At 44.9% G+C, this 26,959-nt stretch overlaps 1 protein-coding gene across 2 annotated transcripts in view; it reads left to right on the plus strand.

Moving 5' to 3' along the window:
• The first annotated feature begins 7,049 nt into the window (after positions 1–7,049).
• The window catches only part of LOC144688711 (tropomyosin alpha-1 chain), a 99,120-nt gene continuing 79,210 nt past the window's right edge, over positions 7,050–26,959 (plus strand). The window contains exon 1 of one of the 2 annotated variants that reach the window (XM_078555580.1): positions 7,050–7,324. In XM_078555580.1, the coding sequence (XP_078411706.1) occupies positions 7,211–7,324 (114 nt within the window). In that variant the 5' untranslated portion in view covers positions 7,050–7,210. The remainder of the gene's footprint in view (positions 7,325–26,959) is intronic. The other variant, XM_078555581.1, reaches the window with a different exon arrangement.

The following is a 26,959-nucleotide window of genomic DNA, read 5'->3' on the forward strand; positions in this document are numbered from 1 at the left end:
GGTAGAGCTGGGTGGTGGTGAGGTAGAGCTGGGTGAGGTAGGTGAGGTAGAGCTGGGTGGTCTTTAGGTAGAGCTGGGTGGTGGTGAGGTAGAGTACGGAGAGGTAGGTGAGGTAGAGCTGGGTGGTGATGAGGTAGAGTACGGTGAGGTAGGTGAGGTAGAGCTGGGTAGTGAGGTAGAGCTGGGTGGTGTTTAGGTAGAGCTGGGTGATGGTGAGGTAGAGTACGGAGAGGTAGGTGAGGTAGAGCTGCGTGGTGGTGAGGTAGAGTACGGTGAGGTAGGTGATGTAGAGCTGGGTGGTGAGGTAGAGCTGGGTGGTGTTTAGGTAGAGCTGGGTGGTGGTGAGATAGAGCTGGGTGGTGGTGAGGTAGAGCTGGGTGGTGGTGAGGTAGAGTACGGTGAGGTAGATGAGGTAGAGCTGGGCGGTGGTGAGGTAGAGCTGGGTGGTGGTGAGGTAGAGCTGGGTGAGGTAGGTGAGGTAGAGCTGGGTGTTTTTTATAGAGCTGTGCGGTGGTGAGGTAGAGCTGGGTGGTGGTGAGGTAGAGTATGGTGAGGTAGAGGAGGTAGAGCTGGGTGGTGGTGAGGTAGAGCTGGGTGAGGTAGGTGAGGTAGAGCTGGGTGGTGTTTAGGTAGAGCTGGGTGGTGGTGAGCTAGAGTACGGAGAGGTAGGTGAGGTAGAGCTGGGTGGTGATGAGGTAGAGTACGGTGAGGTAGAGCTGGGTGGTGAGGTAGAGCTGGGTGGTGTTTAGGTAGAGCTGGGTGGTGGTGAGGTAGAGCTGGGTGGTGGTGAGGTAGAGCTGGGTGGTGGTGAGGTAGAGCTGGGCGGTGGTGAGGTAGAGCTGGGTGTTTTTTATAGAGCTGTGTGGTGGTGAGGTAGAGCTGGGTGGTGGTGAGGTAGAGCTCGGTGGTGGTGAGGTAGAGTACGGTGAGGTAGATGAGGTAGAGCTGGGTGGTGGTGAGGTAGAGCTGGGTGCGGTAGGTGAGGTAGAGCTGGATGGTGTTTAGGTAGAGCTGGGTGGTGGTGAGGTAGAGCTGGGTGAGGTAGGTGAGGTAGAGCTGGATGGTGTTTAGGTAGAGCTGGGTGGTGGTGAGGTAGAGTACGGAGAGGTAGGTGAGGTAGAGCTGAGTGGTGGTGAGGTAGAGTACGGTGAAGTAGGTGAGGTAGTGCTGGGTGGTGAGGTAGAGCTGGGTAGTGTTTAGGTAGAGCTGGGTGGTGGTGAGGTAGAGCTGGGTGGTGTTTAGGTAGAGCTGGGTGGTGGTGAGGTAGAGCTGGGTGGTGTTTAGGTAGAGCTGGGTGGTGGTGAGGTAGAGCTGGGTGGTGTTGAGGTAGAGCTGGGTGCGGTAGGTGAGGTAGAGCCAGGTGGTGTTTAGGTAGAGTTGGGTGGTGGTGAGGTAGAGTACAGAGAGGTAGGTGAGGTAGAGCTTTGTGAGGTAGGTGAGGTGGAGCTGGGTGATGGTGAGGTAGAGTACGGAGAAGTAGGTGAGGTAGAGCTGGGTAAGGTATGTGAGGTAGAGCTGGGTGGTGTTTAGGTAGAGCTGTGTGGTGGTGAGGTAGAGCTGGGTGATGGTGAGGTAGAGTATGGTGAGGTAGATGAGGTGGAGCTGGGTGGTGGTGAGTTAGAGCTGGGTGGTGGTGAGGTAGAGTATGGTGAGGTAGATGAGTTAAAGCTGGGTGGTGGTGAGGTAGAGCTGGGTGGTGGTGAGGTAGAGCTGGGTGATGGTGAGGTAGAGTATGGTGAGGTAGATGAGGTAGAGCTGGGTGGTGGTGAGTTAGAGCTGGGTGGTGGTGAGGTAGAGTATGGTGAGGTAGATGAGTTAAAGCTGGGTGGTGGTGAGGTAGAGCTGGGTGGTGGTGAGGTAGAGTATGGTGAGGTAGATGAGGTAGAGCTGGGTGGTGGTGACTTAGAGCTGGGTGGTGGTGAGGTAGAGTATGGTGAGGTAGATGAGGTAGAGCTGGGTGGCGGTGAGGTCGAGCTGGGTGATGAGGTAGAGTTGGGTGGTGGTGACGTAGAGTACGGTGAGGTAGGTGAGGTTGAGCTGGGTGTTTTTTATAGAGCTGGGCAGTGGTGAGGTAGAGCTGGGTATCATCAGTGTACATGTGAAAACTAACGTTTTTTTCAGATGATGGCACCAAGAGGCAGCATGTAGCTGAGGAACAGGAGGATCAAGGGGTGCGGGGCAAGCATAGATCCTTGGAGTACAAAAAATGGTGTGGGCATGGTAAGAGAAACTATAGCAGGTGGTTCTCTAGCTACGATTTGATAGATAAGAACAGAACCGGGTGAGAGCCATCCTACCCAGCTGGATGACAGTGGAGAGGTGTTGGAGGAGGATGGTGTGGGCCATCGTGTCAAAGGCTGCAGACAGGTCGAGGAGGACATGGAGGGAAAGTTTACCTTTCTCACAGTCACACAGGATGTTGTTTGTCACTTTGATAAGAGCTCTTTTGGTCCTTTGGCAGGGGCAGAAACCTGATTGGAGGAATTCAAACATGGAATTCGGGAAAGATGGGGATGGATTTGGGGGTTGTCAATATGTTCAAGGACTTTGTAGAGGAAGGGGAGATTGTCAAAAGGGTGGTAGTTTACAAAGATGGAGGGGGCAAAGGGTTTTTTGAAGAGGTGTTATGACAGCAGATTTGAATAAGAAAGGGACAATACCTGAGGAGAGAAAACTCTCAACAATATCAGCGACCAGAAAGGGAAGTTGTACAATCAACAGTTTCGTAGGAATCAGGTCAAGGAAGCAGGAGGTGAGCTTGGAGAGAATACAGTGGTACACAGGAAAGAAACTAGAGAATAAGAGGGGTTTAGGGCTAGGAAGGGGAAGTTCATCCGAGAGGCTAGCAGAAGGGAGGCAGCTGAATGGTTAGTCTCAAACTTAGCGTAAAAGAAGTCTATAGGCTCCTTGCACTTATTTCTTTTTATTGGTTAATGAGATATTAGCACCATTGTTAAGACACTGAAAAGGTAGTGATGAGCCACTATTTTGAACCACTGCAGGCCACGTAGTGTAGGTAAGCCCACAGCACTGTTAAGGGAGGGAATTCCAGGATTTTGACACAGCGACAGTGGAGGAACAGCGATATATTTTCAAGTCAGAATGGTGTGTGACTTGGAGGGGAACTTCCAGGTGGTGGTGTTCCCATGCCTCTGCTGCCCTTGTCCTTCTAGACGGTAGTGGTCCTGGGTTTGGAAGGTGCTGTCTAAGGAGTCTTGGTGAGTTGCTGCAGTGCACCTTGTAGATGGTGCACACTGCTACTACTGTGCGTCGATGGTGGACGGAGTGAATGTTGTGGATATGGTGCCAATCAAGTGGGCTGCTTTGTCCTGGATGGTGTCGAGCTTCTTGAGCGTTGATTGGAGCTACACTCATCCAGGCAAGTGGACGCTTGGCAACCAAAGCCTGAATGTTGTCCAGGTCTTGCTGCATTTGGACATGGGCTGCTTCAGTATCTGAGGAGTTGCGAATGGTGCTGAACATTGTGCAATCAACAGTGAACATCCCCATTTCTGACCTTATGATGGAAGGAAGGTCATTGATGAAGCAGCTGAAGATGGTTGGGCCTAGGACACTACCCTGAGGAACTGCTGCAGTGATATCCTGGAGCTGAGATGATTGACCTCCAACGACCACAACCGTCTTCCTTTGTGTGAGGTATGACTTCAACCAGTGGAGAGCATCCCATACTCCTGACTTGTGCCTTGTAGATGTTGGACAGGCTTTGGGGATTCAGGAGGTGAGTTACTCACTGCAGAATTCCCAGCCTCTGACCTGCTCTTGTAGCCATAGTATTTATATGGCAAGCCCAGCTCAGTTTCTGGTCAATCATAATCCCCAGGATGTTGATAGTGGGGATTCATCAATGTCATGGGGAGATAATTAGATTCTCTCCTGTTGGTGGTCATTGCCTGGCATTTGTGTGGTATAAATGTTACTTACCACTTAGCAACCAAAGCCTGAATGTTGTCCAGGTCTTGCTGCATTTGGACACTGACTGCTTCAGTATCTGAGGTGTCATGAATGCTGCTGAACATTGTGCAATCATCAGCAAACATCCCCACTTCTGACCTTATGATGGAAGAAAGGTCATTGATGAAGCAACTGAAGATGGTTGGGCCTAGGACACTACCCTGAGGAACTCCTGCAGTGATGTCCTGGAACTGAGATGATTGACCTCCAACAACTGCAACCTTCTTCCTTTGTGCTGGTATGACTCCAACCAGCGGAAAGCATCCCCTCCATTCCCATTCACATCAATTTTTTTACAGGGGCTCCATGATGCTACACTCGGTCAGGGACTGTGATGATGATGACATCGCTTTACTGATGATCAAAAGTAGACAGATAGGGCGGTAATTGGCCGGGTTGGATTTGTCCTGCTTTTTGTGGTGGGACATACTTGGACAATTTTCCACATTGCTGGGTAGATGCCAGTGTTGTAGCTGTACTGGAACAGCTTGGCTAGGGGTGCGGAAAGTTCTGGAGCACAAGTCTTCAGTACTATTGCCAGAATATTGTCAGGGCCCATAGCCTTTGCAGTATCCAGTGCCTTCAGCCATTTCTTGATATCACACGGAGTGAATCGAATTGGCTGAAAACTGGCATCTGTGATGCTGGGGACCTCCGGAGGAGGCCGAGACGGTTCATTCACTCGGCACTTCCAGCTGGAGATGATTCAACCTTGTCTTTTGCATTGATGTACTTGCCTCTGGCATTATTGAGGCTGGAGATGTTTTTAGAATCTCCTCCTTCTATTAGTTATTTAATTGTCACCACCATTCAGGACTGCAGAGCTTTGATTTGACCTGTTGGTTGTGGAATTACTCAGCTCTGTTTATCACATACAGCTTCTGCTGTTCAGACATGGATGTCTAGTTTTGAATTGCTAGATCTGTCCAAAATCTATCCCATTTAGCATGGTGGTAGTATCGCACTTCCTGATGAAGGGTGTCCTCAGTGTGGAGACGTGACTTGGTCACCGTGAAGGACTGTGCGGTGGTCACTCCTACCAATACTGTCATGGACAGATGCACCTGCAACAGGTAGATTGGCGAGGATTGTTTCAGGACTTGGCCAGCTCGGTCACTAGTGGTACTACCAAGTTACTCTTGGTGATGGACATTGAAGTCCCCCACCAAGAGTGCATTCTGTGCCCTTGCTATCCTCAGTGTTTCCTCCAAGTGGTGTTCAACATGGAGGAGCACCGATTCATCAGCTGAGGGGGGCAGTAGGTGGTAACCAACAGGAAATTTCCTTCCCATGTTTGACCTGATGCCATGAAACTTCATGGAGTCTGGAGTCAATGTTGAGGACTCCCAGGGCAGCTCCCTCTTGACTGTATACGTGTGCCACCACCTCTGCTGGGTCTGTCCTGCCAATGGGACTGAGATCCCCAGGGATAGTGATGGTGGAGCCTGGGACATTGTCTGTAAGGTATGACACTGGGAGTATGATCATGTCAAGCTATTGCTTAACTAGTCTGAGGCAACTCTCCCAATTTTAGCACAAGTCCCTAGATGCCAGCGTCGACTGGGCAGGGTATGCCATTGTTTTGTCCAGCGCTCAGGTCAGTGCTGGGCGGTTCACCTGGTTTTATTCCTATTAGGCTTTACCAGAGCAGTTTGCTACAACTGAGAGCCTTGCTCGGCCATTTCAGAGTCAACCACATTGTGTGGGTCTGGAGTTACATATAGACCAAACCAGGCTATGATGGCAGATTTGCTTTCCTAAGACAGGGTTTTTACAACAATCAAGCAGTTTAACAGTCACCATTATCTTTACAAACTTTTAAAGTTGCAGATTTATTAAGCTTATTGAATTTAAATTCACTAACAGCTATGGTGGGATTTGAACTCATATCTATGAATCATTAATCCTTTTTTTATTCTTTCATGTGATGTGGACATCACTAGTTAGGCCAGCATTTATTGCCCATCCCTAATTGCCCTTGAAAAGGTGGTGGTGAGCTGCCTTCTTGAACCGCTGCAGTCCATGTGGTGTAGGTACGCTCACAGTGCTGTTAGGAAGGGAGTTCCAGGATTTTGACCCAGCGACAGCGAAGGAATAGCGATATATTTCCAAATCAGGATGGTGAGCGGCTTGGAGGGGAACTTCCAGCTGATGATGTTCCCATGTGTCTGCTGCCCTTGTCCTTCTAGATAGTAGCTTGGAAGTAGGGTTTGGAAGGTGCTGTCGAAGGAGCCTTGGTGAGTTGCTGCAGTGCATCTGGATTACTAGTCCAGTGTCATAACCACTCTGCCACTGAAACATGTTGTTGGAGGTGAGGGTGGAGGAGGCAGGGAAGAATATTTGCACTCAGAGCAAAAATGCCAGGGGTTATCTCTGCATTCCAGGATGATCCTAGAATATTATTTTTTTATGGACAAGAACAGGAACCAATACTGCTCTAGCCAGATGTGGCCATGAGTGACTAAAACAATACTCTAATTCCTTGTAGCAGTTTGATGCAACTAAGTGGTTTGCTAAGGCAGAATTTCAGGAGACAGTTAAGAGTCTCCCAACATTGGTGTGGGACTGAAGTCACAGAAATCCAGACAAGACAAGGGAAGCAGGTTTTATCACGTTTGCTGTTGCCTGTCTTTTTTTATTTCCAGATGTTTTTCAAACCCTGATCTTCACTTGGGCAAAAACACAACCAGGGGCCATCAAAGGGTTAATGAAACATTAGCAAGGAAGGAAATATTTAAAAGACACCCAACTTAGTCTCACTGGCAAAATATTGTCAATGCTCCTTAAGCAGCTGGGAGGTGTTCACTTCAAAATACTAGGGAGGTGTTAATGAAGTTTGTCAAAAGGAGGTTGTGTAGATGTCAACGCGTTCTCTCCTCTCAGAACCTGTCGATGGGTTTTAAATACAGCAACATGATCTTCTTCAGAATAAACACAGCCCCAAATACGGGCATTGACCAAGAACAGCTGATTACACCAGCTCATTCCAAAGAGAGTCATCAAATCCAAGGATCAGAGGCCAACTGGGAGAAAAGGGAACCTTTCCAAAAATGTAATTCCTTTCCTTTAAGGAATTTAAAGCAGAGTGGGCTGAGTCTGCGTGCTCAGTACCTCTCACTCTCTCGCTCTGAGTCCTGCTTTGCCCAGGCTCTGCCTCCGTTACAAGCTTTCTCAGAGAAACCTTCTGCTTTTTCAAAAGTTCTTCTTCCACTTGCACGTCTCCTCTCCTCCAGCAGCCATGGAAGCCATCAAGAAAAAGATGCAGATGCTAAAGCTCGATAAGGAGAATGCCATCGACAGAGCGGAGCAGGCAGAGGCAGATAAGAAAGCGGCAGAAGAAAAGTTCAAGCAGGTTGGTTTAAGAAAAGGTTTGGAGAGCCACGATGGAGAAAAGATAGCAAGGGAATTGGAAGGAATTAATGAGTGGCGAACTAGGTTGGTGTGTGCTGAGGTTGTATAATGCCCAGGTCAGGCTACAGCTTGAATACTGCATTCACCTCTGCTCACTGCAGTGCAAGGGAAATGGTTAAATTCCACAAGGCTGGTCTTAATTTCAGAGGGACTGGGTTACATTGTCAGGTGAGAAAACCTTGTGTGTCTTCAGGCTTACAAAAAGGTAAATGAGAGAGACAACCTTGTTAATGTGTAAGAGATACTAAATGAAGGGGGAGAGATTAATGCTGAACATTATTTATATTAATGCAGAACAAGGGGACATGAGGACAGAGAAGATGCAGGACTGATGTGAAGAAACATACTGGGGCTCATTTTGACTTTCTCATAAAGGTAAAGATATAGGGATTTGAGAGAGAGAAAGAAAAAACCAAATAAGAGAGAAAGAAGGAAGCATTCAAACCCAGCAGTGGTGTTGGCCCTTATCCTGAGCTGGTTATGGCAGAGATACTATATTTTGACCAGTAGATGCCTGCGACTCTTCCTAATACAAAAGAGAAATATTCACTTCATCAAATCAAAGGTATAGAAGCAATTAATGACAAGAGAGGGAAATATTAAAGGGAACAGATAATTGGAGAGCAAGAGAAACAGAGCAAGGGAGCTAGAGAGAGCAGGGAAGAGAGGGAGTGAGAAAGATACACAGCAAGAGAGAAAGAGAGTGTGAGAGAGTGAGAGAGAGAGAAAGAGAGAAAGTGCATAATGGAAAGTACAAGACTGAGTCCTTCCCTCCCATCTCCGTAGTATAAATAAAGGAAGATGCTGCAAATATCTTAAATGTTAGAAAAGATTAGAGAGCCCAGGGTGAGAGAAAAGTTCATGCGTCAGTGAGACCCAGTTGCCTGAAGGGGAGTAAGCTCACTGAGCAGCTTTAAAGATATTCAAACTGGAAGTGAACTGGGGGAGTGTGGAAGCTGAATGCAGCTTTCTGCCTCTTATGGTAATCCTATCAGAGAGAAGGGGAATATTTACATCCAAACTACTTCAGTTATTCTAGTTCAGTGCCAGATCAGTTAAGGCAAGTTGTACTCACAATTTCACTCGCTCACTGACCGTGAGTGTAAACACATTGACCGTGAGTGTAAACACACTGACCACGAGAGTGAACTCGCTGACTGCGAGTGTGAGCACACTGACTGTGAGTGTAAACTCACTGACTGCGAGTGTGAGCACACTGACTGTGAGTGTGAGCACACTGACTGCAAGTGTAAACTCACTGACTGCGAGTGTAAACTCACTGACTGTGAGTGTGAGCACTCTGACTGCGAGTGTGAGCACTCTGACTGCGAGTGTAAACTTACTGACTGTGAGTGTGAGTACTCTGACTGCGAGTGTAAACTCACTGACTGCGAGTGTGAGCACATTGACTGCGAGTGTAAACTCACTGACTGCTAGTGTAAACTCACTGGCTGAGTGTAAACTCACTGACCGTGAGTGCAAACTCATTGACCGCGAGTGTAAACTCACTGACTGTGAGTGTAAACCCACTGCCTGTGAATGAAAAATTCACTGACTGCGAGTGTGAGCACACTGACTGCGAGTGTGAGCACACTGACTGCAAGTGTAAACTCTGACTGTGAGTGTGAGCACACTGACTGCAAGTGTAAACTCACTGACTGTGAGTGTGAGCACACTGACTGCAAGTGTAAACTCACTGACTGCGAGTGTGAGCACACTGACTGCAAGTGTAAACTCACTGACTGTGAGTGTGAGCACACTGACTGCGAGAGTAAACTCACTGACTGTGAGTGTGAGCACACTGACAGCGAGAGTAAACTCACTGTACATGAGTGTGAACTCACTGGCTGCGAGAGTGAACTCTCTGATTGTGAGTGCGAGCACACTGACTGTGAGTGTGAGCACACTGACTGAGTGTAAACTCACTGACTGCGAGTGTGAGCACACTGACTGCAAGTGCACACTCACTGCGAGAGTAAGCTCACTGTATGTGAGTGTGAACTCATTGACTGCGAGAGTGAACTCACTGACTGAGTGTAACCTCACTGACTGCGAGTGTGAGCACACTGACTGCGAGTGTGAGCACACTGACTGCGAGTGTGAGCACACTGACTGCAAGTGTAAACTCACTGACTGCGAGAGTAAGCTCACTGTACATGAGAGTGAACTCACTGGCTGCGAGTGTAATCTCACTGTACATGAGTGTGAACTCACTGACTGGGAGAGTGAACTCACTGACTGAGTGTAAACTCACTGTGAATGTGAGCACACTGACCACGAGTGTGAACACACTGAGCCGTGAGTGTGAACTCACTGACTGCATGTGTGATTTCTTGCCCTTCCATCTGCTCTCTAATCTTTAAAAATCTTAGCTGAAAACTGCAACTTTTGGAATCTGTCACAAATCTTGGGAGCAGGGTAGTTCAGAGAGTGAGGGAACCTTTTGGGAACTACACGGATCCTCAGAACAACAACTGGCCTTTTAAACTGTGCCTTTAACATCGTAAAACATTCACAGCAACAAATCAAATATGGGTTAACTTTAGGTCACATAAGGAAATATAATAACGGGTGTGGGATCAGGTTTCCGAATGGGATCAATGACTAAACACCTGCACAGGTCATTGGAATGCTGTTAGTTGGGGCATCTGATTCTAAATTCAATCTCCTTGCTCTGAAAGACATTCTATAACATACATGTCCTGGGTAGCCTGCCACTTACATCGGAGACTCACCCACCATATGGGAGACACACGTTAATCATAGAGGGGACACGCATTTTTCAAATGACACATGAGCCAACCATATAGGAAAATAAACATTATCCATGTAGGAATCATGCACCAGTCATAGAGGAGAGGGATATTTTACAGAACACAGCCACCTATCAGTCTACTCCCAGTATTATTTCAAGGTCTGCTCACCCTATCTCTGATAGAAGATCAGTAAACACAGACTCTTTCATTACTGTGCAGCTGCTGTCACCATCAACTATTAACCCCTGGGTCATTCTCTCTCTTATAAATATGCAATCATTCACAACTCTCACAAATGCTGACATAACAACATGAAAATAAATAACCTCTAAAGAATATGTCTTGTCACCTGATTCTTTTTAATTATTATAAACAGCTAAAATAATTAGTGTTAGGTTAAAACTCGTTATTTTCTATTGTCTGTCTCACAGCCCATCAGTTAATGTGAATAGTTTTAACATGTGATGATAGTTTAAACATGTATCAGACTGGTTGCTTTTTAGATACCTCATAGAGGAAATGTTGGCCGGGGGAGTGTATGTAAGCCCTCTGAAAACGTCTGTTTTAATCTAATGAACAAAATTAAAATTCCACCCAATGCCTGATTAAAACAAAGGACAAGGAACATGTCAGTCAGTGAATTTGGGTTATGGTTATTAGCACTGGCTTCTAGCTGAAGGAGGGTATTCAGCAGAGCAGATGAACATCAATAGAGATAAAGGCAAAATACTGCGGATGCTGGAAATCTGAATCTTATCAGAGATAAGGTCATCAATGCAAGGCAATGAGGGAGGGGCTACTGAGTGACACTGCAAGAGAGCTGGATTAGTGCAGATACAGTCAATAATACAGGGTGCTGGGAGGACAGGGGTACTGAGTGACAGTGTGAGGGAACTGGTTTAACATCAGTCGAGATACAGTCAGTAATACAGGACGTTGAGGGAGAGGGGTTACTCAGTGACAGTGAGGGAGCTGGATTAAGATCAGGAGAGATACAGTCAATAACATGACGCTTGGGAGGGATTACTGAGTGACAGTGTGAGAGAGATGCAATAACATCAGTAGATATACAGTCGGTAACACAGGGTGCTAGGAGGAGAGAGTTACTGAGTGACTGTGGGGGAGCTGGATTAACATCATTAGAGATACAGTCAGTAAAACATGGTTCCGGGAGGAAAGGGGTTACTGAGTGACAGTGTGAAGGAGCTGGATTAACATCAGTAGAGATACAGTCAGTAACACAGAGTGCTGGGGGGAGAGGGGTTACTGAGTGAAGAAGCTGGATTAATTGGCGGGGCCAATGTTGTTATTTTGACTTTGACTGACAGTGTAAAACGTGTGATATTGATTTGCAGAGCATATTACGCATATCAGGATTTTCATTTACATTGTCTTCAATCTCTCTGACCCTTACTCATTACTGGGGGAGTGAGAGGGCCTGTTAAATGTGATCCGGGAAAGGGCCCTCACTCCACTCTCACAGGACCTCAGTATTCATGTCAGCTCAATATTCCGAAACTAGAGCTCTCAACTCCTGTTCAACTGGGACTGTGATTCAAACTGTTAACCTTCTGACTCTGGGGTGGGAATGCTATTAACTGAACTAAGGATGGATCCATTAACTCATTTAGCATTTACTTAATGTCCCCTTGAGACATTCCTGCCATTTCATTGTATTATATAGCTGATCTGCTGAGCCCTTATTTGGTGCTAGCTGCCTGGTCAAATTAGACCTGGTCTCCTCCTGGGGGGATTTTCTCTGCACTGAGTGAATGACAGGTGAAGAGCAGTGTGTCGAGGAGCTACTCACCGATCTGGGCAATCATCCCTGCCGGTATTAATAGAAAGGAGATTCATAAAATGAAACCATTCCAGGCATTCCAATGTGAAATCCTGACTACCAGGTTTTTCCAGATCAGAGACTAAAACACATCAGTCACTGAGCAGTTCTCAGCTCTCCAAGAATTACATTGTGAATCCTGAGGTGTCGGTACATACACTCAGTTCTGTATATGTGTGTGGGTATACATCGGTGCACCTGTGCATGCACTGGCTATTTGTGCAACCTGTATTTATAGAGGGTTTTGCGTTCTAGTCTGGGACACATGATGACCTCAAACCCTCAGACAACTATTGAATCTTATAGTGCAGAGGGAGGCTATTTGGCCCATTGTGCCTGTGCTAGCTCTGTGAAAGTTATTCAATTAGTTCCACTCCGTTGCCATGACACTGCAATTTTTTCTGAAGCCCTTTTGCCTGGCAAAGAGAAGGCTGAGACATGACATGATTGAGATCTTTAAGATTACGGAAGTGTCCGATAAGCTATACTTAATAGCATAGGAACAGGAGGAAGCCATTTGGTTCCTTGAGCTTTGTCCACACCATTCAGTGAGACCATGGCTGACCTGTGATGTAACTCCATATGCCCAGTTTTGCCCCATATTCCTTAATATCTTTGGCAAATAAAACTCCATCTGTAGATAAAAGTGAAATACTGCAGATGCTGGAAATCTGCAACAAAAACAGAAAATGCTGGAAAACTCAGCAGGTCTAACAGCATCTGTGGAGAGAAAAACAGAGTTAATGTTTCAAGTTCATATGACTCTTCTTCAGAAATATGTGGGAACACCACCACCTGGAAGTTCCCCTCCAAGTCACTCACCATCCTGACTTGGAAATGTATCGCCGTTCCTTCACTGTCACTGGGACAAAATCCTGGAACTCCCTTCATAACAGCACTGTGGGTGTACCTACACCATATGGACTGCAGTGGTTCAAGAAGGCAGCTCACCACCACCTTCTCAAGGGCAATTAGGGATGGGCAATAAAAGCTTGCCCGGGCAGCAAAGCCCACATCCCATGAATTAACAAAAAAAAGTGTGACTTTTAATTCCATTAGGTCTTTCTCCTGACTGTAGTCCACTGCTAATCTCAGACAGGCCTGGGCAGCTGTTGCCTTGCAACTGGAGATGGCACTAAAGCCATCTGATGCCATTCGTTTGACCCAAGAGATTCCTCAATCGTTAGCAACTGAATAGTCAGCAATCTCGCTAATCCTCTCAATTAAAAATGGCATCATTGGAGAGTCAAGGAATTAGCTGGGGTTTCTGAGGGATTTGGGATATCTACAAATAACAGTAATGGACCAAGTGCTTTTATCTTAGTGTTCACTATTCAAATTGTCTCAACTATAAATAGGACAGTGGTTCTCCCTGAATGATTACAAGCTGAAATTTAATAAGACTTTCAAATGATTTATTTTACAATTTGCACATTTCAGGATTTATTTGACTATTTTTTTCTTTTAAGAGAGGTTTGGAGGCAACAAAAAAGACAAAGAGTTTCTATGAATTGTTGAATCTGTTTGAACAAGTTAGAAAAATGGTGTTCATACACTAAGTGGGACAGCGGGGGGATGTATAGTGGGTGACAGCAGATAAAAATGAAATGGAAAAATGGGTGTACAACATGGGATTTATAAATTATCTTAATGCCAAGCGTAATAAGTTTAATTTTTTTGTCGGATATAATGGGAGCTGTATAAAGTCTTGTGTAATTTAGATGCCAATGAACTAACTTTGATAATGTTTTAAATAGTAAGCAATTTAGTAACCAGTCTCAGCAATCAAAGAACTTCTCACACCCATTGTGTTGAAGTCTTTGATCCTTTTCAACAAAGATAGAACACACAGACAGATTATATATGTAGCTTCATTATTTTCAGTCAAGTATTATAGAGTTACAAATTGTCTGAGTGTGAAATCTTGGAAATCCATGAATAAAAAAAAGTGTCTCCAAATTCTATACCATAAAAAAGTCTCTTTATAGTGGAACAAAAACAGAATTACCTGGAAAAACTCAGCAGGTCTGGCAGCATCGGTGGAGAAGAAATCAGTTAACATTTCGAGCCTTCATGGCCCTTCGGCAGAACTGAAGCATAGTTAGGAGAAAGGAGAAATATAAACTGGTTTAAGGTGGTGGGGGTGGGGGGGTGGTGGGGGGAGAGAGAAGTTGAGGGTGTGGTGATTGTGGAGATAAGCAAGCCGTGATAGGAGCAGATAATCAAAAGATGTCACAGACTAAAGGATCAAAGAGGTGTTGAAGGTGGTGATATTTGTCTAAGAAAAGTGCTAATTAAGAATGGAAGACAGGACATTCAAAGTACAGCTCTAGTGGGGTGGGGTGGAAAAGACTAACAAGGTTTTAGTTTTAGATTTAAAAATAATGGAAATAGGTGGGGAAAGAAGAATCTATATAAATTATTGAAAAAAAAAGGGGGGGGGGGAGAAACGGGGTGGGGATGGGGGGAGGGGGAGTTTAAGATCTAAAGTTGTTGAATTCAATATTCAGCCCGGAAGGCTGTAAAGTGCCTAGTCGGAAGATGAGGTGCTGTTCCTCCAGTTTGCGTTGGGCTTCACTGGAACAATGCAGCAAGCCAAGGACAGACATGTGGGCAAGAGAACAGGGTGGAGTGTTAAAATGGCAAGCGACAGGGAAGTTTGGGTCTTTCTTGCGGACAGACCGCAGGTGTTCCGCAAAACGGTCGCCCAGTTTGCGTTTGGTCTCTCCAATGTAGAGGAGACCGCATTGGGAGCAACGAATGCAGTAGACTAAGTTAGGGGAAATGCAAGTGAAATGCTGCTTCACTTGAAAGGAGTGTTTGGGCCCTTGGACGGTGAGGAGAGAGGAAGTGAGGGGGCAGGTGTTGCATCTTCTGCGTGGGCATGGGGAGGTGCCATAAGTGGGGGTTGAGGAGTAGGGGGTGATGGAGGAGTGGACCAGGGTGTCCCGGAGGGAACGATCCCTACGGAATGCCGTCAGGGGGGGTGAAGGGAAGATGTGTTTGGTGGTGGCATCATGCTGGAGTTGGCGGAAATGGCGGAGGATGATCCTTTGAATGCGGAGGCTGGTGGGGTGATAAGTGAGGACAAGGGGGACCCTATCATGTTTCTGGGAAGGAGGAGAAGGCGTGAGGGAGGATGCCTCCCCTGACGGCATTCCGTAGGGATCGTTCCCTCCAGGACACCCTGGTCCACTCCTCCATCACCCCCTACTCCTCAACCCCCACTTATGGCACCTTCCCATGCCCACGCAGAAGATGCAACACCTGCCCCTTCACTTCCTCTCTCCTCACCGTCCAAGGGCCCAAACACTCCTTTCAAGTGAAGCAGCATTTCACTTGCATTTTGCATTTCCCCTAACTTAGTCTACTGCATTCGTTGCTCCCAATGCGATCTCCTCTACATTGGAGAGACCAAACGCAAACTGGGCGACCGTTTTGCGGAACACCTGCGGTCTGTCCGCAAGAAAGACCCAAACCTCCCTGTCGCTTGCCATTTTAACACTCCACCCAGTTCTCTTGCCCACATGTCTGTCCTTGGCTTGCTGCATTGTTCCAGTGAAGCCCAACGCAAACTGGAGGAACAGCACCTCATCTTCCGACTAGGCACTTTACAGCCTTCCGGGCTGAATATTGAATTCAACAACTTTAGATCTTAAACTCCCCCTCCCCCCATCCCCACCCCGTTTCTCCCCCCCCCCCCTTTTTTTTCAATAATTTATATAGATTCTTCTTTCCCCACCTATTTCCATTATTTTTAAATCTAAAACTAAAACCTTGTTAGTCTTTTCCACCCCACCCCACTAGAGCTGTACTTTGAATGTCCTGTCTTCCATTCTTAATTAGCACTTTTCTTAGACAAATATCACCACCTTCAACACCTCTTTGATCCTTTTGTCTGTGACATCTTTTGATTATCTGCTCCTATCACGGCTTGCTTATCTCCACAATCACCACACCCTCAACTTCTCTCTCCCCCCACACCCCCCGCCCCCCCACCCCACCTTAAACCAGTTTATATTTCTCCTTTCTCCTAACTATGCTTCAGTTCTGCCGAAGGGCCATGAAGGCTCGAAATGTTAACTGATTTCTTCTCCACCGATGCTGCCAGACCTGCTGAGATTTTCCAGGTAATTCTGTTTTTGTTTTGGATTTCCAGCATCCGCAGTAGCTTTTAGCTTTTTGTTTTTATCTCTTTATAGTGGGCCTGGCTGAGGAAACATAAACTGGGGATAAATCAAAACTAACGACACAAATCAGAGATAAACATGAATGAATTTGTTCCAAGTGCTGTGAATTTTACTCATATTAGTGGAAAATTGAATCTTATTTGCAATTGATCTTTCAGGTGAGATTAGCACCAATCTTAAATTATTTAGAGCCACTTTAAGTCCATGCTTAAAATTCAGTTACATTTCCACCCACCTGATGTTCACCTGATGTTCAGCAAAGATAGGAAAGGAAGAAAAGAGGGAGGGGCGGCGGAATTACGAAGAGCATAGCAGTGCTGGAGAATGAGGATGTCCCAGAGAAGTCAAGGACAGAATCTAATTCGCTAGAACTAAGTAACAAAAAATATGTAATTACATTGTTCAGTGTAGCCTATAGGCCACCAACCAGTGAGATGGTTGAAGAGGACCAAACTTGCAAGGAAATTAGATGAAAAGGGGAGCTTTAATTATCCGGATATAAACTGGGCTAGTAGTAGTGTAAAGGGCAGTGAGAGGCAAGAGTTTTTAGAGTGTATTTTGGAAAATTTTCTTCAGCAGTATGTTTCCAGTCCAACGAGAAAGGAGACACTGCTAGACCTGGTTCTTGGGACTGAGGTGGACAAAGTGAACCAAATGTCAATAGGAGAACATTTAGGGGACAGAGATCACTGTATCATAAGATTTAGGCTGATTATGGAAAAGGACAAAGAGCTATCCAGAGTAAGAATGATTAACTGGGGAAAGCCAACTTCAACGGGATAAGAACAGATCTGGGCTGAATAAATTGGACCCAAAGGTTGGTGAGAAAAACAAGCTAGCTTCAAAGAAGAGACAGCTCGGGCACAGTCGAGGTATATCCTCTCAAAAGGGAAAGGTCAGGCAAACATAGCCAGGGTTTCCTGGATGACAACGAAATTAAGATAAAGAAGAAAAAGTGTGTTTATGACAGATGTCAGGTGAAAATACCATTGAGAACCAGGCTGAATATAGAAGGATCAGAGAAGAGGTGAAAAAGCAAATAAGAGAAGGAAAGAGGGAGTATGAAAAGAGACCGTCAACCAACATAAAAGGGAATCCCAAAGTTATCTATAGGCATATAAATAATAAAAGGGTGGTAAAGGAAGGAGTGGGGCCGATTGGAGACCAAAAATGGGATTTAAGCAGGGAGGCATGGGGCATAGCTGAGGTATTAAATGAATACTTTGCATCTGTTTTTACCAAGGAATAAGATGCTAACTCAGGCCATGGTGAAAGAGGAGGTAATTCATGCACTTGAAGAGTTTAAAATTGTTAAGGAGGTGGTATTGGATAGGCTGTCTGCACTTAAAGTGGATAAGGTTCCAAGACCAGATGAGATGCATCCAAGAATACTGAGTGAAGTGAAGAGTGGAAGTTGTAGAAGCACTGGCCGTAATTTTCCAGTCTTCCTTAGACTCAGGGGTGGTGCCAGAACCCTTGTTCTAAAAAGAGAATAAAGATAAACCCAGCAACTACAGGCCAGTCAGTTTAATTCAGTGATGGGGAAATGTCGAGAAACAATAATTCAGGACAAAATGAATAGTCACATGGACAAATACAGGTTAATGAAAGAAAACCAGCATGGATTTCTGAAGGGAAAATTATGTTTAACTAACTTGCTAGGGTTTTTTAAAGAGGTAAAAGCGAGGGTTGAAGAGGGCAATGCAATTGTGAGGTGTACATGGACTTCCAGAAGGCATTTTATACAGTGCCACTCAACAGACTTGTAAGCAAAGTTATAGCTCATGGAATAAAAGGGACAGTAGCAGCATGGATACAGAATTGGCTGAGTGACAGGAAACAGAGAGTAAAGGTCAATTTATGTTTTCCAAGCTGGAGGAAGGTTTGTAGTGGAGTTCCCCAGGGGTTAGTGTTGGGACCCTTGCTTTTCCTGAAAAATATTAATCACAGAATCACAGAATCTATACAGTGCAGAAGGAGGATATTCGACCCATTGAGTCTGCACTGGGTCGCTGGAAGAGCTCTCCAGCTAGTCCCACTCCCCTGCCTTATCCCTGTAACCTTGCACATTATTTCTTTTCAGATAGCCACTCAATTCCCTTTTGAATACCTCGATTGAACCTGCCTCCACCGCCCTCTCAGGAAGTTCGTTCCAGACTCCAACCACCCTCTGGGTGAAAAATCTTTCCTTACATCACTTCTACTCCTTTTGCCAATTATTTTGAATCTGTGCTCTCTAGTTCTTGAGTGGGAACAGTTTCTCACTATTTACTCTGTTCATACCCCTCGTGATCTTGAATACCTCTATCAAGTCTCCTCTCAGCCTTCTTTTCTCCAAGGAAAACAGACCTAACCTCTCCTATCTATCCTCATAGCTACAGTTCTTTAGCCCCAGAATCATTCTTGTGAATCTCCTCTGTACTCTGTCCAAAGCCTTCACATCCTTCCTCAAGTATGGTGCCCAGAACTGGATGCAGCACTCCAGATGAGGCCTAACTAGTGTCTTATACAAGTTCAATATGACCTCCTTATTCTTGTACTTAATGCCCTATTAATAAAGCCTAAGATACAATATGCTTTATTAACTGTTCTCTCAACATGCCCTGCCATCTTCAATGACTTATGTACATTTACATCGAGGTCCCTCTGTTCCTGCACCTCCTTTAGAGTTTCTCCTTTTACTTTATACTGTTTCTCCATATTCTTCCTGCCAAAATGAATCACCTCACACTTCTCCGCGTTGAGCTTCATCTGCCATTTGTCTGCCCAATCCGCCAACATGTCTGTGTCCTTTTGAAGTTCAAGACTCTCCTCATCATTGTTGACAATGTTTCCAATCTTCGTATCATCTGCAAATTTTGAAATCATGCCCTGCACACCACAGTCTAGGTCATTAATGAATATCAGGAAGAGTAAGGGTACCAACACTGACCCTGGAGAACTCCACTACAAACTTTCCTCTAACCAGAAAAACAACCATTTATCATCACTCTCTGTTTCCTGTCACTCAGCCAATTTCTTATCCAAGTGCCTACTTTCCCTTTTATTCCATGAGCTAGAATTTTGCTCACAAGTCTGTTGTGTGGCACTGTATCAAATGCCTTTTGAAAATCCACATACACCACATCAACAGTATTTCCCCTATCAACCTTCTGTTACCTTCTCAAAAAACTCCAGCAAGTTAGTTAAACATGATTTTCCCTTAATTATCCTGCACTTGTCTAAATGACTATTGATTTTGTACCAGACATTTTGTCCCAGACATTTTGTTTCCAGACATTTCCCTACCACTGAAGTCAAACTGGTTGGTCTGTAGTTGCCGGCATTATCCTTGCACCCCTTTTTGAACAAGGCTGTAACATTCACAATTCTCCAGTCCTCCGGCACCACCCCTGTGTCTAAGGAAGTCTGGAAGATTATCAGTAGTGCCTCTGCAATTTCCACTCTCACGGCCTTCTGTTTCTGATACCTTATCCAAATTAAGTAAAGATAGCCTTTCTAACACCTCCTCCTCAATTGTAAATTCTTCGCGTGTACCAGTTACCTCCTCTCTCACCTTAGCCTGGGTAACATCTTCTTCCTTTGTAAAGACAGATGCAAAATATTCATTCAACATCTCTGCTATTTCTCCTGCCTCCACATGCAAGTCCCCTTTTTCATCCTTAATCGGCCCTACCCTTTCTTTTACCACCCTTTTATTATTTATATGCTTATAGAAGGCCTTGGGATCCCCTTTTGACCTGATCCTTGGTGCACAGGGCATAATTTCAAAGTTTGCAGATGATACAAAATTTGGAAGCATTGTGAACTGTGAGGGGAGGGTAGTATAGAACTTCAAAAGGACATAGACAAGTTTGTAGAATGGGTGGACAGGTGGCAGATGAAGTTCAATGCAGAGAAATGTGAAGTGATTCATTTTGGTCGGAAGAACATGGAGAGACAATATAAAATAAAGGATGCAACTCTAAAGGGGGTGCAGGAGCAGAGGGAACCGGGTGTAAATGTGCATAAATCATTGAAGGTGGCAGAACAGGTTGAGAGCAGTTAATAAAGCATACAGTATCCTAGGCTTTATTAATGGGGGCAGAGTACAAGAGCAAGGAGGTTATGCTGAACTTGTATAAGTCACTAGTTCAGCCTCAGCTGGAGTATTGTGTCCAGTTCTGGGTACCACACTTTAGGAAGGATGTGAGGGCACTGGAGAGAGTGGGGAAATGTTTCAGGACAATAGTTCCAGGGATGAGGAACTTCAGTTAGGAAGATAGATTGGAGAAGTTGGGACTATTTTCCTTAGAGAAGATAAGGCTGAGAGGAGATTTGATCGAAGTGTTCAAAATCATGAAGGGTCTGGACAGAGTAGATAGGGAGAAACTGTTCCCACTCGTGAAAGGATCGCGAACGAGAGGACACAGATTTAGGGTAAAAGAAGCAAAAGCGACATGAGGAAAAACTTTTTCACACAGCGAATGGTTACGGTCTGGAATACATTGTCTGAAAATGAGATGGAGACAATTGAAGCATTCAAAGGGGAATTAGACTGTTATCTGAAGAGGAAGAATATGCAGGGTTACGGGGAGAAGGCTGGGGAATGGCAATAAGGGAGTTGCTCATTCCGCGGGCTGGTGCAGACAGGATGGGCCAAATGGCCTCCTTCTGCACTGTAACAATTCTGTGATTCTAGCCTCATTGGATGCCGCTCACCTGGTTAGATCATACATTGAGCAGTGACATTGCTGCTGCATTCTGGACACCTCCACCTTCTCCCTCCCCCAGCCTACTCTCTCTCCCTAATGAGCTGCAAGGTGGCCTCCCCAAATGTGCTTAATCCTTTGTACTTTTTCGAATCCCACAAGTCTGCCCATCAAAGGCCATTTTGTCATTCAGTAGAAGACTGGTTCTGAGATTCAGCCAACATCAGACAGCAGCAATTTGAATGGAATATTGAAAGCTTCAAACTCATCAGGCTGGTCGCCTTGCAAATTATTCCAAGTATGAATTCTTTCCGGAATTGTTGTCCTGTACAGAAGTTGACATTCACACTTTATATGGGTTTATAGAAAGGGAGCCATGGTCGACCTTTTTCTCTGTCACCTTTGGCAGGTGCCCACTGTGTAGTTTATTTGTTACCTTCATAGATTTTTTCAGAAATGGCATTCTCAAGCAGCATGTTGTCAGGAACAGTAGCCGAATGGTAATATTACTCGTGCTGAGTGGCACTACCGCTGTGCTAAATGGAATAGATTTCGCACAGATCTAGCAACTCAAGACTGGGCATCCACGAGGCACTGTGGGCCATCAGCAGCAGCAGAATTGTAATCGAACACAATCTGTAACCTCATGGCCCGGCATATCCCCCACTCTACCATTACCGCCAAACCAAATGATCAACCCTAGTTCAATGAAAATTGTAGGCCAACGTACCAGGAGCAGCATCAGGCATACCTAAAAATAGGTGCCAAGCTCATGAAGCTTCAACACAGGAGCACAAACATGCTAAACAGTGGAAAAAGCATGCCAAAGACATGGTTAAGCGATCCCACAATCAACGGCTCAGATATAAGCTCTACAGTCCTGCCACATCCAGTTATGAATGGTGGTGGGGGAATTAAACATCTAACTGGAGGAGGAGATTCCACAAATATCCCCATCCTCAATGATGGGGGAACCCAGCACATCAGTGAAAAGGACAAGGCTGAAGATCTTACAACCATCTTCAGCCAGGAGGGCTGAGTGGATGATCCATCTCAGCATCCTCCTGAGGTCCCCATCATCATAGGTGCAAGTCTCCAGCCAATTTGATTCATTCCATTTGATGTCAGAAATGGCTGAAAGGACTGGACACAGTAAATGATAACATAATAAAAATGAAGATTTGTGCTCCAGGACTCCCTTAGCCAAGCTGTTCTAGTACAGCAACAACACTGGCATCTACCCGGCTATGTGGAAAATTGCCCAGGAAAAGTCCTGTCCACAAAAGGCAGGACAAATCCAATCCAGCTAATTACCACCCCTTCAGCCTGCTCTCATCAGCCCTTCTGGCTGAAGATGGTTGCCAGATCCTCAGCCTTGTCCTTTTCACTGATGTGCTGGGTTCCCCCATCATTGAGGATGGGGATATTTGTGGAATCTCCTCCTCCAGTTAGATGTTTAATTCCCCCACCACCATTCATAACTGGATGTGGCAGGACTGCAGAGCTTATATCTGAGCCGTTGATTGTGGGATCACTTAATCATGTCTTTGGCATGCTTCTTCCACTGTTTAGCATGTTTGTGCTCCAGTGTTGTAGCTTCATGAGCTTGGCACATATCAATCATCAACAAAGCGATGGAGCATGTCATCGACAGTGCTATCAAGCGGCACTTACTCAGCAATGGCCTGGTGCTCACTGATGCTCAACTTGGGTTCTACCAAGGCCACTCAGCTCCAGACCTCAGTGCAGCTTTGGTCCAAACATGGACAAAAGAGCTGAACTCCGAAGGTGAGGTGAAAGTGGCTGCCCTTGACATCAAGGCTGTATTTGACTGAATTAAAGGCAAAATGCTACTGATGCTGGAAACCTGAAATGAAAGCAGAAAATGCTGCTAGACCTGCTGAACCTCTCCAGCATTTTCTGTTTTAATTTCAGCATTTGTCTGAGTTTGGCATCAAGGAGCCCAAGCAAAATTGGAGTTAATGGGAATCAGTGAGAAAACTCTCTGCTGGTTGGAGTCATACCTAACACAAAGGAAGATGGTTGTGGTTGTTGGAGGTCAATCATCTCAGCTCCAGGACATCACTACAGGAGTTCCTCAGGGTAGCGTCCTAGGCCCAACCATCTTCAGCTGCTTCATCAATGACCTTCCTTCCATCATAAAGACAGAAGTGGATATATTCATTTATGATTGCACAATGTTCAGCACCATTCGTGATTCCTCAGATACTGAAACAGTCCATATCCAAATGCAGCAAGACTTGGATAATATCCAGGCTTGGGCTGACAAGTGACAAGCAACATTCACGCCATGCAAGTGCCAGGCAATGACCATCTCCAACAAGAGAGAATCTAACTATCGCCCCTTGACATGTAATGGCATTATCATCGCTGAATCCCCCACTATCAACATCCTGCGGGTTACGATTGACTAGAAACTGAACTGCACTAGCTGTATAAATACTGTGGCTACAAGAGCAGTGGCTAGAAATTCTGCAGAGAGTAACTCGCCTCCTGACTCCCCGAAGTCAGTCCACCATCTACAAGGCACAAGTCAGGAGTGTGATGGAATACTCTCCAATTGCCTGGATGGGTGCAGCTCCAACAACAATCAAGAAGCTCAACACCATCCAGGACAAAGCAGCCCTCTTGATCAGCTCCCCATCCATCACTGTAAACATTCACTCCCTCCACCACTGATGATCAATGGCAGCAGTGTGTACCATATACAAGATGCATTGCAGAAACTCATCAAGGCTCCTTTGTCAGCACCTTCCAAACCCATGACCTCTGCCAGCTAGACAGACAAGAACAGCAGATGCATGGGAACATCACTATCTGCAAGTTCCCCTCCAAGCCACACTCCATCCTGACTTGGAACTATATCATTACTCCTTCACTGTTGTTGGCTCAAAATCCTGGAATTCCCACCATAACAGAACTGTGGATGTACCTACACCACTGGGACTGCAGTGGTTGAAGAAGGCAACTCACCACCACCTTCTCAAGGGCAATTAGGGATGGGTGATAAATGTTGGCCTAGCCAGCAATACCCACATCCAAAATTCTATTTACTCTGGCTGTCACCCCATGGCATTGCTCATGTTCCTTTAGAGATCCATGCACTTGAACACTTTGATCCTTTTGATGCTTCTCCACCATTTTTAATGTTTTTCCCTGAAGGGTGTATGAAAGTTGAGCATTCGCTCTGCCCACATGCGTAATGCCACACTTGTCCAAATTAATCGTCACTTGCCAATCATGAGCCCAATTCCCAACGCATTAAGATCCACCTGAAGAAGTGAAGTATCAACTACGGAGCAAACACTCACACAGATCTTATATCATCTGCAAAGCTGTACGGTTCATATGCTCTAGAGAACCAAGCTGAATATAAAAAGTCTAAAAAAAGGAATAAGAAATTCAAACAGAGAGTATGGGACTAGATTAGCTGCTCACATAAAAGGGAACTCGAAAGTCTTTTATAAAGGCAGAAGTAGCAAATGGGTAGTCAAAGGAAGGGTGGAGCTGATTCAGGACATGAATGGAGATCTTCCTGGGCAGACAGAGGGCAAGGCTGAAGTGCTAAATGAGGACTTTGCATCTGTCTTCACTAGAGAAGAGGATGCTGCCACTCTAGCAGTAAATAATGTGACATTAGCAATGTTCCAATCCATGAGGACAATTTCTGAATCGAGAGAGTTTTGGAAGATAATTCCTCATTTACTTTTAATTCTCTGGGGTGGAAACCATGTGGTTCTAGAGATTTCATTATCTTTAATCTCATTTGTTACTCTTTATATTGATTCTTGTTAGTTCCTTCCCTTATTGTATTTTTAATTTCCCATTTATCTTTGGTATTTTATCCACATCCTGTACTGTGAAGACTGATACAAAATAGCTACTTAGTAATACTGCCATTTCCTGATTTCCAATTATAATATATATTTAATGAAGTATATATTTAATATACAGTGTATGTTATTATGGAGTAAAGTTTATATTTAAAGGGGTAGTGTGATTAGTATATATAATAATGAATCATGTGATTCATAGTGGATGTTACAGTGCGGTAATGTGATAAAGTGAACAGTATATTGGGATAGTTTGATATAGTATATATTAGAATGGGATATTGTAATTCACATTGTACATTACTATAATCTAATGTCATACTATGTATATTATAATGTAAGTCGTAGTCTCGTGAGGGATGAGAATACAATTTAAAAACAGAAATTAAAATCTAACCTAGATTAGAATCATAGAATGGTTACAGCACAGAATCAGACTATTCAGCCCATCATGTCCATGCCAGCTCTCTGCGAGAGAAACTCAGCTACTCCCACTCCCTGTCCTAGCCTTAGCCCTGCAAATCTTTCCTCTTCATATATGATGCAACTCCCCTTTTAAAGCCACGATTGAATCTGCCACCACTACACTCTCAGGCTGTGCATTCCAGAACCATTCCTTATGTCGCCTCTGGTTCTTTTGCCAATTCCTTTAATTTCTCTGCTTCTCTGGTTCTCGATCCTTTTGCCAATAGGAACAGTTTCTTCCTATCTACTCTGTCCAGACCCCTCATGATTTAGAATACCTCGATCAAATCTCCTCTCAACCTTCTCTCCTCTGAGGAGAGCTGCAGTCCCAGCTTCTCCAATCTGCCCACGAAACTGAAGTCTCTCAATCTTGGAACCATTCCTGTAAATCCTTTCTGCACTCTCCCCGATGCCTTCACATCCTTCCTAAAGTGTGGTGCCCAGAATTGGACACAATACTCCAGGTGAAGTTGAACCAGTGTTTTATACAGATTCACCATAACTTTCTTGCTTTTGTTCTCTTTGCCTGTATTTTTAAGCCCAGAATCCTGTAGGCTTTATTTATCGTTAGTCTCAGTCATGGTGGCCATGAAATTATCATCGATTGTTGTAAAAACCCATCTGGTTCACTAGTGTCCTTTAGGGAAGAAAATCTAAAAGTCTTTACCAGGTCTGGCCTACATGTTAATCCAGATCCACAGCAATGTGGTTGGCTCTTAATTGCCCTCTGAAATGGTCTAGCAAACCACACAATTCAAGGTCAATTAGGGATGGCAACAAATTCTGGCCTTGTCAGTGACACCCACATCCCATGAAGGAAGGGTAAAAAAACACCCTTTTACTATTTATATGCCTATCGAAGACTTTTGGGTTCCCTTATATGTTAGCTGCCAACCTCTTCTTATACTCTCTCCTTGCTGCTCTTATTTCTTTTTGCACTTCCCCTCTGGACTTTCTATATTCAGCATGGCTGTTATTTGTATTATCAACCTGACATCTATCATCTGCACTCTTCTTCTGCTTCAGTTCACTCTCTATCTCTTTCAGTGTCCAGGGAACTCTGCCTTTGTTCTTTTGTTTCTCCTAACATTCCCTCTTGTGGGAATGTACCTTGACTGTGTCCAAACCAGCTCCTCTTTAAATGCAGCCAATTGTTCAATTACAGTTTTTCCTGTCAACCTGTGACTCCAAACATTATTCTTATTGCTTTGTAAAGCTAAATCAACATTTAAATCATCTATTGAGAAGATAGAATTTAAATTTGCCGAATGTGGGAGTTGTGGTATTTTGGGACCAATTGTAATATTTCCAAATTTGCTGATAACACAAAACTAGTGTGAATGTAAGTTGTGAGGAAGATGCAAGGAGGCTTCAAGCAGACTTGGACAGACTAAATGAATGGCCAAGAACATGGCAGATGGAATATGATGTGAATAAGTGTGATGTTATTCAATTTGGTAGAAAAAACAGAAATGCAGAGTATTTCTTAAATGGTGAGAGATTGGGAAATGTTGATGTCCAAAGGGACCTGGGTGTCCTTGTTCATAAATCACTGAAAACTAACATGCAGGTGCAGCAAGCAATTAGGAAGGAAAATGGTATGCTGGCCTTTATTGCAAGGGGATTTGAGCACAGGAGTAAAGATGTCTTGATGCAGTTATATGGAGCATTGATGAGACTGCACCTGGAGTACTGTGTGCAGTTTTGGTCTCCTTACCTAAAGAAGGATATATTTGTCATAGAGGGAGTGCAGCAAAGGTTCACCAGACTAAGCTCTGGG

The sequence above is a fragment of the Cetorhinus maximus genome, chromosome 13 (assembly GCF_964194155.1).
Source record: "Cetorhinus maximus chromosome 13, sCetMax3.hap1.1, whole genome shotgun sequence".
Taxonomy (NCBI): domain Eukaryota; kingdom Metazoa; phylum Chordata; class Chondrichthyes; order Lamniformes; family Cetorhinidae; genus Cetorhinus; species Cetorhinus maximus.